This window comes from Schistocerca piceifrons, chromosome 4 (genome assembly GCF_021461385.2).
Source record: "Schistocerca piceifrons isolate TAMUIC-IGC-003096 chromosome 4, iqSchPice1.1, whole genome shotgun sequence".
NCBI classification, from domain to species: domain Eukaryota; kingdom Metazoa; phylum Arthropoda; class Insecta; order Orthoptera; family Acrididae; genus Schistocerca; species Schistocerca piceifrons.
The window spans coordinates 673996300-674008507 of NC_060141.1; the positions used below are offsets into that span (position 1 = coordinate 673996300).

Sequence of the window (12208 nt, forward strand, 5' to 3'; positions counted from 1 at the left end):
TATTCTAAGTAGTGCAAAGAAAAAAAGTGAGACCACTTTATGGTAATTGCTTAGACAGAGAAAGCCTACGAGATAGTGACAGAAGAACCTGACCAAGCCTCAGAAAATATCTTTTAAACAAAATCACAACGAAATTCCTATTATAAAGTTTGCACTTTTGACGGATATATATTTAACGTTATCTGAGAATCTGTTAGGCTTATATACTTTTTACCTACTGTTCTATTATTCTACATGTCACAGCATCATCCACGATCAGCCTCACTCAGCCTTTGACGATTCCCATCCGATGATCTATATGCTACTTCTACGAGACAGCGTGCAGCAGTATTAAGCACCATGACTGAATAATTCAAACGGTATCGCTGAAGGTGTGATACAAACGGTCGTTACAGTCCTTCATTGACAGCAGTAATAAGATGTCAGTATGACACATTTCGTTGGTTAAAAGGTAAGCGAAAATGAGGGGACATCATAGGGACCTACGTGCGTCAGTACAGTCAGTGTATTACTGATTAAATGCATTTAAAGCATCCTTAAGAAGATTTCACATTGGTAAGTTCCGGACGTGCGTAGTTTGTACTGAAGAAACGTTCAATAGAATTCGCAGTGTAGTTGGCAGCAGGGCAGTGCATTAACAGTTTTGAGATAACAATCATCTAAGGTGAAAAAGTAGCTGGTATCATGTAAAAAGTTCTGTTTCAGCCGAAGCTGGGTGCAGAATGTGCTGCCAAGTTCATTTACCTCCGACAGTTTACGCATCACCCAATGATTTTATGGCGTCGTTATGTAATTGTAGAACCAGAAGTAAACAATGGAGTGGTAACAGTGTATAAAAAAAAACAAAAAAAAACATTACTTTTCTTAATCGACAGTCTCCAGTAAAATTTAGATATAACATTTTGGTTGAAGGTAAAAGTGGTTCTGAAACGGTTTTGGAAAATGTGAAACAGTTACAGTATATTATGATGTAAGGTGGTTTGACTACTTGCATAATTAACTGAGTGATGCAAAAGTGACACTTTCCTTGTCGGATGTTGTGACAGGCAGCCACAAGGGGCAATTCCTTGTTAATATCGACAGTATGTGGCCGACACATGCTAAATGAATAATACTACAGTCGTTCTGAGTCTGCGATGTTCACCAAGAAACCCTATAATCAAAGTCACAGGAACTGTATTATTTCGAAACTTACGACCTCATTTCTGTCAGATCACTACCGCAGCTTTTGATCCATTCTGTAACCATCGTGCTTCGTGTAAACGATGCAGTTCCATTAAATCATTATATGTACGAACGGCTTCGTTTTATCTTTCTTCAAACTTTATTTTTCGGGTACAAAAAAGTAGTTAGAAGACTGATGATTGCAAAGATATATGATCAGTTTCTTAATATCGTGTTGTTCTGCACCGGAGTCAAAATACAGTGTTACCTGCACCCGATAGCGTCCCAGATCTGTTACACCGACCTTCTGACAGGACTAGCTAACATGCTGACATGCTGGAAAATTTGATCGCCGTGGGGGTGTCTTGCTGTCGTGTCGTCGAGGGAGTAAGGACTGCTGTATGGCCGACAGAATAGATTACTTCGTGCGGTGGATTTCGCTAAGGTTAACCGATGGTGGGCCAACTGCTCATTCCCTGACCTCGGATAGAAAGCAAGCTTTGAGTGATGCTCAGAACAAAACTCGGTAGGACCGCGCAGATAAAAGCTTATATTATATGGAAGTATCCCCGACACATTTGCCTGAATACTAGTGTCCTACTACGGTGTCCTAACTCGACACTCTCTAAGTCCAGCATGCGGTCCACTTTCGCCGATGCTAGTGCAATAAACTTAGTCCTAATCAGACTTACGAGCGTCGAGGAGACAGTGTGATCTGCTGGTAACTCGTCCCGCTCTCTTCAGTAGTACAGGAGGGTCATATTTACACTACAGGCCATTAAAGTTGCTACACCACGAAGATAACGTGCTACAGACGCGAAATTTAACCGAAAGGATGAAGATGCTGTGATATGCAAATGATTAGCTTTTCAGAGCACGGCGCCGGTGGCGGAACCTACAACGTGCTGACATGAGGAAAGTTTCCAACCGATTTCTCATACACAAACAGCAGTTGACCGGCGTTGCCTGGTGAAACGTTGTTGTGATGAGAAATGCGAACCATCACGTTTCCGACTTTGAAAAAGGTCGGATTGTAGCCTATCGCGATTGCGGTTCATCTTATCGCGACATTGCTGCTAGCGTTGGTCGAGATCCAATGACTGTTAGTAGAATATGGAATCGGTGGATTCAGGAGGGTAATACGGAACGCCACGCTGGATCCCAACGGCCCCGTATTACTAGCAGTCGAGATGACAGGCATCTTATCCGCATGGCTGTAACGGATCGTGCAGCCACGTCTCGATGCCTGAGTCAACAGATGGGGACGTTTGCAAGACAACAACCATCTGCACGAACAGTTCGACGACGTTTGCAGCAGCATGGACTATCAGCTCGGAGACCATGGTTGCGGTTACCCTTGACGTTGCATCACAGACAGGAGCGCCTGTGATGGTGTACTCAACGATATACCTGGGTGCACGAATGGGAAAACGTCATTTTTTCGGATGAATCCAGGTTCTGTTTACAGCATCATGATGGTTGCATCCGTGTTTGGCGACATCGCGGTGAACGCACATTGGATGCGTGTATTCGTCATCGCCATACCAGCGTATCACCCGGCGTGATGGTATGAGGTGCCATTGGTTACACGTCTCGGTCACCTGTTGTTCCCATTGACAACACTTTTATCAGTGGACGTTACATTTCAGATGTATTACGACCCGTAGCTCTACCCTTCATTCGATCCCTGCGAAACCCTACATTTCAGCAGGATAATGCACGACCCCATGTTGAAGGTCCTGTACGGGCATTTCTGGATACAGAAAATGTACGACTGCTGCCCTGGCCAGCACATTGTTGAGATCTCTCACCAATTGGAAACGTCTGGTCAATGGTGGCCGGGCCACTGTCTCGTCACAATAGGCCAATCACTACTCTTGATGAAATGTGGTATCGTGTTGAAGCTGCATGGACAGCTGTACCTGTACACGCCATCCAAGCTCTGTTTGACTCAATGCCCAGGCGTATCAAGTTCATTATTACGGCCAGAGGTGGTAGTTCTGGGTACTGCTTTCTCAGGATCTATGCACCCAAATTGCGTGTAAATGTAATCACATGTCAGTTCTAGTATAATATATTTGTCCAATGAATACCCGTTTATGATCTGCATTTCTTCTTGGTGTAGCAACTTTAATTGCCAGTGTTGTTTAAAGCTCCATTTGCACTCAGCACTACTCTTAGATGGAGTTAATGCGTGATGATCTCCATATTTGGTACACTTGGAATTCTCCTGCCTTACGTCTTAGATCCCTGGAACCGAGAGGCTAGTCACATACCGCCGCTGCGCGTCCGAGTCTTGTTATCGAGTTCGAATATTAGCTTCTCCCTTCCGGAGTCAGCGGAAGCCAGCGGCCGCCTCTCTGTCAAGAATTTTTTCATAAACTGAATTTCATAAACTGAATTAATGGTTTGGATGGAATATTTCTTACATCCGCGACAGGGAAAAGATATCAAACATAATGGGGTTCAGTGGTCCGCAGCTGCCATAGTGCCTTCTATTTTTACCAAAGGCCCCACAGAGGCCTAAGCGAATGTCTCCTGTAGCCTAATACTGTTATCACAGTTCGAAATTCGGTGGCGCTGTGCGTGTTTCAAGCAACCGGTCGCTAGGCTTACCGCGTATCTGGACATGACCGCCGGCCGTGGTGGCTGTGCGGTTCTAGGCGCTGCAGTCCGGACCCGCTTGACCGCTACGGTCGCAGGTTCGAATCATGCCTCGGGCATGGATGTGTGTGATGTCCTTAGGTTAGTTAGGTTTAAGTAGTTCTAAGTTCTAGGGGACTGATGACCTAAGACGTTAAGTCCCATAGTGCTCAGAGCCATTTTTTGGACATGACCGTTGACATGGTGTAGCAAAAGAACATGATTATTCCGACCAGGCAAAACAATTACATTTATCCATGATCCTATCTCGAAGAACCCGTACCCATTCCATTCACGATTAACGATGTCGTTGAATCAGCATGCGAACACGTAGTGTTAGTCTTCCTCAGTGTCCCATGTTAAATAATGTGCGATGAACGGTACATTCCAAAACGCTTGTGTCTGTACCAGTACTGACTGCCCGCCGTCCTTGAACCTCTCTCCAGAAATGCTCAAGACAGCAGCATGCAAACAACAGACCAGCTTCGCCTTTTCCAATACGCTGGTTCCTAGGCACGAGGAAATAAAGAATTTTCTGATATCGAGTCGGTGAGATTCTCACTGGCCGCTTTAGAAAAGAGAACGGTATCCGCCAAAGTAAAGTCTAAAGGGTGACTGTATCCACCATAACCATTGATACCAGTACGTCGACATGAAGATGTCTCATCTAGTGTTCTTCGACTGTGAACGACTTGACTGTGCTTTTTCCTACTCCAACCTTACAATAGCAATTTGGTAATTCCAGCTGACTACCGCAAGGTTGGAAGTAGGGTGAATAAATCAGAATCATTTTTTCAACCGAGAAATCTGTGTGCTGTGTTTCTTTTCACAGTTCACGTTCTGTTCTTTTAAATTTTCCTGTGTTGAAAATGGGAGAAAACAAAATTATGAAGGAATGGTGAAGCTCCTGGGGTTCATATTTGATTTTAAACGTAAAGTGGTGGCCACGCCTTCGAGGCGTGAATACTATGTCCCTTAAAACTTTAATTTTTTAAAATGACTCAGAAATGTGTGGCTGTTTCTTACCAAACAGTAAGTTCTGATATTTAAAAGGATGCCTGATTTTTTTTTTTATGTACACTTCGTGAGATGAAAGTGCAAAGTGTGCAACGCTGTAGTGTATTAATACGTACACAACTGGCTAAACATTCTTAGTGGTGAAAATACTATTCTATCTTAGTTTCAAACTCAGTAGTATAGATTGTTAAAATTTCACATACGATATTACACTTTTCTAATCTCATTTAGAGTCGGTACTGCTCAAAGAATAGCTGTCTTAGACGCTGGCTAGAGTCTATCCGACCTAATTGCTCGGCCCCTCAACGAACAGCTGATCTGTTTGGCAATTACCATTTCGGCAATCGCTCTTGCGGCGCGGAGCCGATTACACGCGAAACTTTTCGGCTCTTTCTAGTATCTCAATTATTTTTTAAACGTTGGCAATAAAGAGAACTTTCACTTTGTGATTGAATAGTAAATTTAATTCTTCCATATTATTATAAACAAGATCAGAATTTCATTTTAGTAATAGTAAACGAAAATAACAGTTTCGGTGCCGCAGGCCAAAGCGTAATAGCGTCATTGTTTACTGCAACAGCTGTGGTATCCGCCGTTACTCAGTCACCGGCCAACAGCTGCGGACGTCAACTCGCACAAAGTGAGGCCAGCCGCGCAGCTGCAAGGATAACACACTCGGACCGGGCATAGATTCGCCGATCGGCCGCGTAGTCCATTTCGAGGTTACCAGTAGAGAGAGGGCCGGTGTCGCGGGATCCACTCAGCCTCTGGCGCCAACACGCGCCGTACCACCGGATCCCCAGGACGGTATATAGGTCACTGCATCAGCATCGTACAGCCAGTCTTATGCCTGCCTTCGCTCGCACTTGTGACCAGTGGCCAGTGACCAGTGGCCACTGACCGCACATACTAGGAACCTTGTGGAACGTAGGATACTGTCTCATCGATCTCAGATGGGGACTGGAGTGCCTTGTACTTGTGCAATTGCTATGGATTCTGAAGTGCTAATGTGAAGCAGTAACGCTGTCAGTAAATCATTTAAGTGTTTTGGGTTTCATTGTATTATTCTGATATAACAAAAGTCAACCGAGACGTGGGACTTATGGAAAGGCAATTTCGGTGAGAACGGGGCGTTACTCAGTTACCATTGGTTATTCAGTTAAAAAGAAAAAAAAATGTCACGTACACATTATTTTGAAACAATTGCATGTAAGGTTGACAATAAGGAACAATTATCAAATTTGACAGTTAAGATAGTATCTAATTAAAAATTCTTTAGAGAAATTGCATTCTCGGCCGAACGCCTTATTGACCAGAAATTCAAATTACTTGTTGGCTGAAGGCCCCAATAGTAATTACTCAAGACAAATTTGATGGTTGAAGACCTAGATAGCAAATTCTTAATAAATATTATAAGAAAGAGACAACCATATCAAGAGACAATATCTAATTAAAAATTCTGAATGCAAATTGCATTCACAGCTGAAGGCGTTATTGGCGATCATCACAATCTAATCACATCAAGAGAGAAGTGGGCCTTAGACAGTGCTCCAAGGATCGACCTGGGACAGTCGCTCAACTTCGTAAACGATGAGGCAAGCACCAGCAAGTCGAGGAAAGGCACACTGCCGCGAAAATACGCTAACCTCCAGGGCAAGTAACTTGGGCGTTAATGGCCACTAGGCTGAAAAAAACCGCTGGTTGAACTTAAACAATAAACACAAGGAATTCAATAATTAATAATAAAAGGTGGAGGATGGCTAATTAATTTCGCCAACTCCAAACACTCCACTCATTACTCTTTGTTCAAATGGCTCTGAGCACTATGGGACTTAACTTCTTAGGTCATCAGTCCCCTAGAACGTAGAACTACTTAAACCCAACTAACATAAGGACATCACACACATCCATGCCCGAGGCAGGATTCGAACCTGCGACCGTAGCAGCAGCGCGGTTCCGGACTGAAGCGCCTAGAACCGCTCGGCCACCGCGGCGGACCGTTGCTCTTTGTCTCAGCGACCCTGCGAGCAGCAACGCGCGAACCAAGGGCGTGAGGTTTCACCACTAGGTTAACGTTCGCTCAACTCAAACGTCTGTGTTCGGTGGAGAACGAGGTTGCCGCCTTCGCAACTACAACCCACCGATCCGGCAGTTCCTGCGTGCCGCCAGCTGTCCTGACGTGTCCTCACGCTGTCGGACCTAACTGCTGCTCCATCCGAACCAAACTCGCTGACCAGGAAAAACTTGACGTCCCTCCAAAGTTAGTACCACTGTACTAGATATTGAGAACCTCTGCTGCTGCCACTCGCAGACAGACAATTCTAGCTGACGCAGTGGCGTCAGTAAACACAAGAAGAAAACGAGACTCCACTATCCCTATGACACAGTACCTATCTACCAACGGCACCAATGCGAGTCGCAACACGGCTCACCAAACACAACGGAAATCGATTAGGTTCGTGTAGTTCCAACCAATGATACAATTTGGCATTTGACATTTGTACCTCACATCGCCTTACGACGTATGCGTTACTTACTGCATTTTCCCTCTACTGAAATATGGTAAGTGGGAACAAAGTTTATGTCTCTAAGAACCAGGAAGTTGCAGTTTGTGTGTGTGTGTGTGTGTGTGTGTGTGTGTGTGTGTGAAAGCTTGTTTTTCGGGACTTAGGAAATTTTTATATTTTTTAAAACTGTAGTTGAAGTTTTATCATTCTGCTACTTTTAGCCAGCCTTTTAGTTGGGGCTGTAAAGACCCACCTGCCGTGCGTCCACACGAGCACGTTACGTCCATCACCACCCTGATCCGCTTGTGTCTGGCTGGCCTGTTGCAGCTACGACGCGCGGCGCAAGTCGTGGGAGGGACCCTCCGGCCCGCACTGGAAGCACCCCCAGCTGCTGGGCGAGCGCGGCTTCTTCCGGACGGTGGCGACGCCGGCGGCGCTGTCGCTCAGCGACGTCGCAGAGTCCGACGAGGGCGTCTACCGCTGCCGCGTCGACTTCCGCCGCTCCGCCTCCAGGATACAGCGGGTCCGACTCACCGTCATCGGTACGCTCCTAACGTTACAAGTAGATACTGAACACCTGCGACCCATGTGAAGCTTACTCGCAACCCTGTGGTGTCACCAAGACACAGGGTGCCAGAAACATGTGTCAGAAACATTAGTGATTTATTAATAAAATTTTCTTGGTCTTCCATCCGTGTCAGGTGGTTAAAATCCCACGAGCTTTCGACAGAGCTCTCCCCGCTCATTTTCAATGACCGGGGAGAGCTACGTCGAAAGCTCGAGGGGATTTAACCACCTGACGAGGCTGGAAGCCCGAGAAATTTTTATTAATTCATATCGCCGCGAAACCATGCATTCATACATGACGTACCCCTAAGAGGAGGAAACGTGGCGCGGCATTAAATGCCTAGGGAACCTGCGTGTTAAGGTGGCTAGCCTGTTAAGCTCTCTAGCCTTCCTGCTACGCTGTCGAGACGAGAACACGATTCCACGATTTGCCTTGGTGAGCCTTCACATCAACACCTCGGCAGCCACAAGAATCTACCGTCGTGCCAGCTCTGCCCTGTTGCGGGAAAGGATACATTTCACTAGGAGGCAGCTGCTGGCTATCCATCTGCTACTAACAGAGGTACTTTCGCAAGTAGATTGGTAGTGTATCAACGCGCCCACCACAGCACAACAGGTGTCATCACAAAAGAAGACCACAGAGAAACGGAAAGGGAAGTTCACGCGGCTATCTCAACAACAATACGGTGCAGAACGGAAATCAGCGGAACGAACTGTCATGAACATGACGAAGAAAGAGATCGACGCGGGTGCCATTTCGGCGCTTACGAAAGGTCTTAACTTCGCACCAGCGCCTCGGAGCATCGCTATCTGTGATATTATAAGTGGGGTTGAACAAGCAATCCGTAAGATGTCTAGGGAGAGTGCTGACGAAATGTGTCGCATCTTTTCAGAATCTAAACCACCGAGGTCTAACTGGACTAGGGCTGACCGCAATGGTCTTCACGCACCCCGCAACGACCCCCTCATCGTGGTTCTGCCAGCTGACAAGGGCAACGCATCCGTCATTCTGAATAAATCTTACTATGAGGCAAAAATTCAGTTGATTCTTGAAGAGGATACCTAAGGGAAACTGCCACGGGACCCGAATTCAAGAATAATGAGGAAGACATCAGGGCTTCTAAAACAGTCAACATTGGAAGAGGGCGTTATTAAGAATCTCCTCCCTCAGGCGCAGAGACCACCCACGCTTTATGGACTACCAAAAATCCACAAACCGGATTCTCCTCTTCGTCCCATTGTGAACACTATTGGGTGACCCACATATAGACTGACAAAACTTCTGGCTAGCCTCCTTGCACCGCATGTGGGTTGTTGTGTGCGGTTTGCAGCTCAGCACAACCTGGGACCCGGCTATCGCGATGTTAAAACGGGCGCGACGGACGCGGAAGGAAAACATGACCGTATGGGGCGAGGAAGAGAGTACCAGTGACGTCACAGCCAGCAGTGCGGCTATATCACGACGCCGCCACGGCGACACTTGACAATGACGGGGGAGAGCTCGGTCGAAAGCTCGTGGGATTTTAACCACCTGACGCGGCTGGAAGCCCAAGAAAATTTTATTAATTCATATCGCCGCGAAACCATGCATTCATTAGTGATTTTTTCTTAGTATCAGACTAAAGTGGTATGCAATATTTAAACTTAGCTGCCACTGAGAAGTGATTTGAATCAATGGGGAAAGCTGGAAATTGGTATGTACGTTCGTACTCACGACAACAGAGGAATTTGTGTACAATGTTTGCAGTATTCTAGTGAATTACACTATTGCTATTTTTCATTTACGATCATTATTGTTTGCAGTGAGGAACAGATAATGATGACCACTTGCGAAATGTAAGTGCTGAATAACGTAACCTGTCATGTAATCCTTCTCATTGATGTTGAAGGGTGCCACCTCGCGGACGACAACGTACTAGCATCAGTCTACTACTACACAGAATCCCATAGTGCTGTGTTAGAATCTCTCACATTTCAAACAAGGCCCCACCTTTCCTCAACCTCATAAACAGTAGCCATTAGGCCTACGGGTTTCACTATAAATACCGAATCATCTGTAATGACATTCCACATAAAATGGTACAAAGCTTCATCTTCCAAGGAAAGCAGTGGCCCTACCTAGAATTGGTTTAATAATAACAAAAGAACTATGCATTGGGCTGTGGCCAAAAAAGGCGAGCATTTCTGACAATATCTGAGATAAACACGCATCTACAGAAAATTGTATCATAAAATGGTATGTGCAGTGAACTACATGTGTCAAATATCCACTGAAGAGCACATATTTCAAACGTGCTGATGCAACTGAATTAGCTTTGCTAACGTACAATCAATGAGAAATAACAATGGGAAGATCTCAGACAAATCGTCATTTAGATCGGTTGTAAGCAACGGATGTCTGGAGAACGACAGAAGGATCCTACCATCGTCCCACTAGGAGCCAGGGTGGTAATTAGTGATGCTGTGGGGCGCTATGTCGGGACGTTGTAGGTACTGACATACCCGTCGTCCTGTAGAGACGGATCACAATGGAATTATTTCAATAGTTGGTCTACCAGCTTCATCCAACAAGGCAGACAACGTTCCCTGAAGCATAAAACGTTGAAGACTAGTTTCAAAATACAATGGTGACCTACAACACCTCGTATGGCTCCCAGTCGTTGAAGCTGAGTGCACTTCAGCGTCTTAGGAGAAGAGGCTACGCAATCGAGATTCATCTCGAAGTAAACTATTTTAATTAGTGATCGTTACGCAGAAGTTTTTTGGTAATCTGTATTTGTCCACAAAAATCGACCACAGGCTGGAACACAATATGATCCCCAACAGCCTACTGATAAAGATTAAATCTCTCTCACAGGTCTCAGAAATGACTTTGCACAACATATGTAAATAAATGTTGAGTATTACACTGTTTGATATGTACCACTAAATTAGTTACGACCACGCGATTGCTACTTTAGTTCTGTTCTTAACTGCAGGTTAATGGTGACTGTTTTTATTTCTTCTCTTTCCACAGTCCCGCCCCAACGACCCAAGATATACGATGAGCGTGGGGTGGAGGTGGGACCTGTTGCCGGTCCTTACCAAGAAGGAGGGCAAGCACGCCTCACCTGCGTCGTCTACGGTGGTAAGAAACCTCCCATACGTACAAGAGGAATACTTATATACTGCAAAATTGCTAACGGTTTCGATAGTACACTGTGATTTAAATAGGGTGCTCTCAAGGACGACCACATTATCGAGCTTTTACCATTAGCCAAGCAAAAGCTCCGATTGGTCGAGGAATGTAAGTTAAATGTAGACAGTAGGACATAATGGTATAGTGATAATATCAAGATTTCACCAGGTGCCAAATTTATGAGGCCAGACTGTAAAATTGCACATGATCATATTTAGATCTAAGCGCCCACAATGTGATGAGAGAAAGTTCAAGACGTTTATACTACAGTAGGCAACAGCGAATAGTGCACCACAGCGAGTCTAGGCATTAACACTACGACAAGTCTGGAGACAGTAACCTGATAGAGATGCAAAGCTGCTTGAAACGATGAAGTTGCGTTGTTGATTTGAGTTTATGACTGCAAGCAAAAACAATCTTCTGGTAATATGGAACATGTGGCTTGTTCTGTCACTCTGGAAGCGATGTAACGGATTCCACTCAGAGCGCGGTAACAAGAACGAGGAAAATACATTTTGTTACTGATGTGGTTTACCTCAGTGCTTTCAGTAAACCTATTCATACAGACAACACTAACTATATTTTTAACCGTAAAGCCAAATAGCTAACCAGAATGAAATAAACAGAAGAACGGATAAAATGACACAGTCAGGGCAGAATGGAACTTTTCTACCACCCCGAAACCCAATAGGTTAAATATTACATAAAGAGTTCTCAAAAATCAACATATAAAAAAGTTACTCCGAAGAAATTTTGGGTACGAGACGGGATATCTCAACTGGTTGACGAAAGAAAAGAAAAGAGAAACGTTCAGAAAAAAGCAACAATGCAACAATATAAGGTACTTATCGTTTGTAATTAAGAAGGAGAAATATGTGAAACGGCAGTGACGGTAGGAACGAACGTTAATGAATTTAAAAAGAAATGGTTATCGCAAGGTTAGATTCAACATTAGGAAATGTGAAATTAGCTTTCAGAGAGTTATAAGCAAAGGCATTGAAAAAACACTGAGCAAGTAATTCCGTTAACACAGAGAAGAGATCAGCTTGGATAAAGATGTACAATAAGGGCTTCTTTGACTGAGTCGGACTGTCTGATAACGTCACAGAGGAAGAAAGGAGTTTCGATTAGG

At 44.8% G+C, this 12208-nt stretch overlaps 1 protein-coding gene across 1 annotated transcript in view; it reads left to right on the forward strand.

Moving 5' to 3' along the window:
* Positions 1–12208, forward strand: part of LOC124795454 (hemicentin-2-like) — a 403018-nt gene that overhangs the window by 265999 nt on the left and 124811 nt on the right. The window contains exons 3-4 of the mRNA XM_047259480.1: positions 7659–7873; positions 10915–11025. Coding sequence (XP_047115436.1) covers positions 7659–7873; positions 10915–11025 — 326 coding nt within the window. The remainder of the gene's footprint in view (positions 1–7658; positions 7874–10914; positions 11026–12208) is intronic.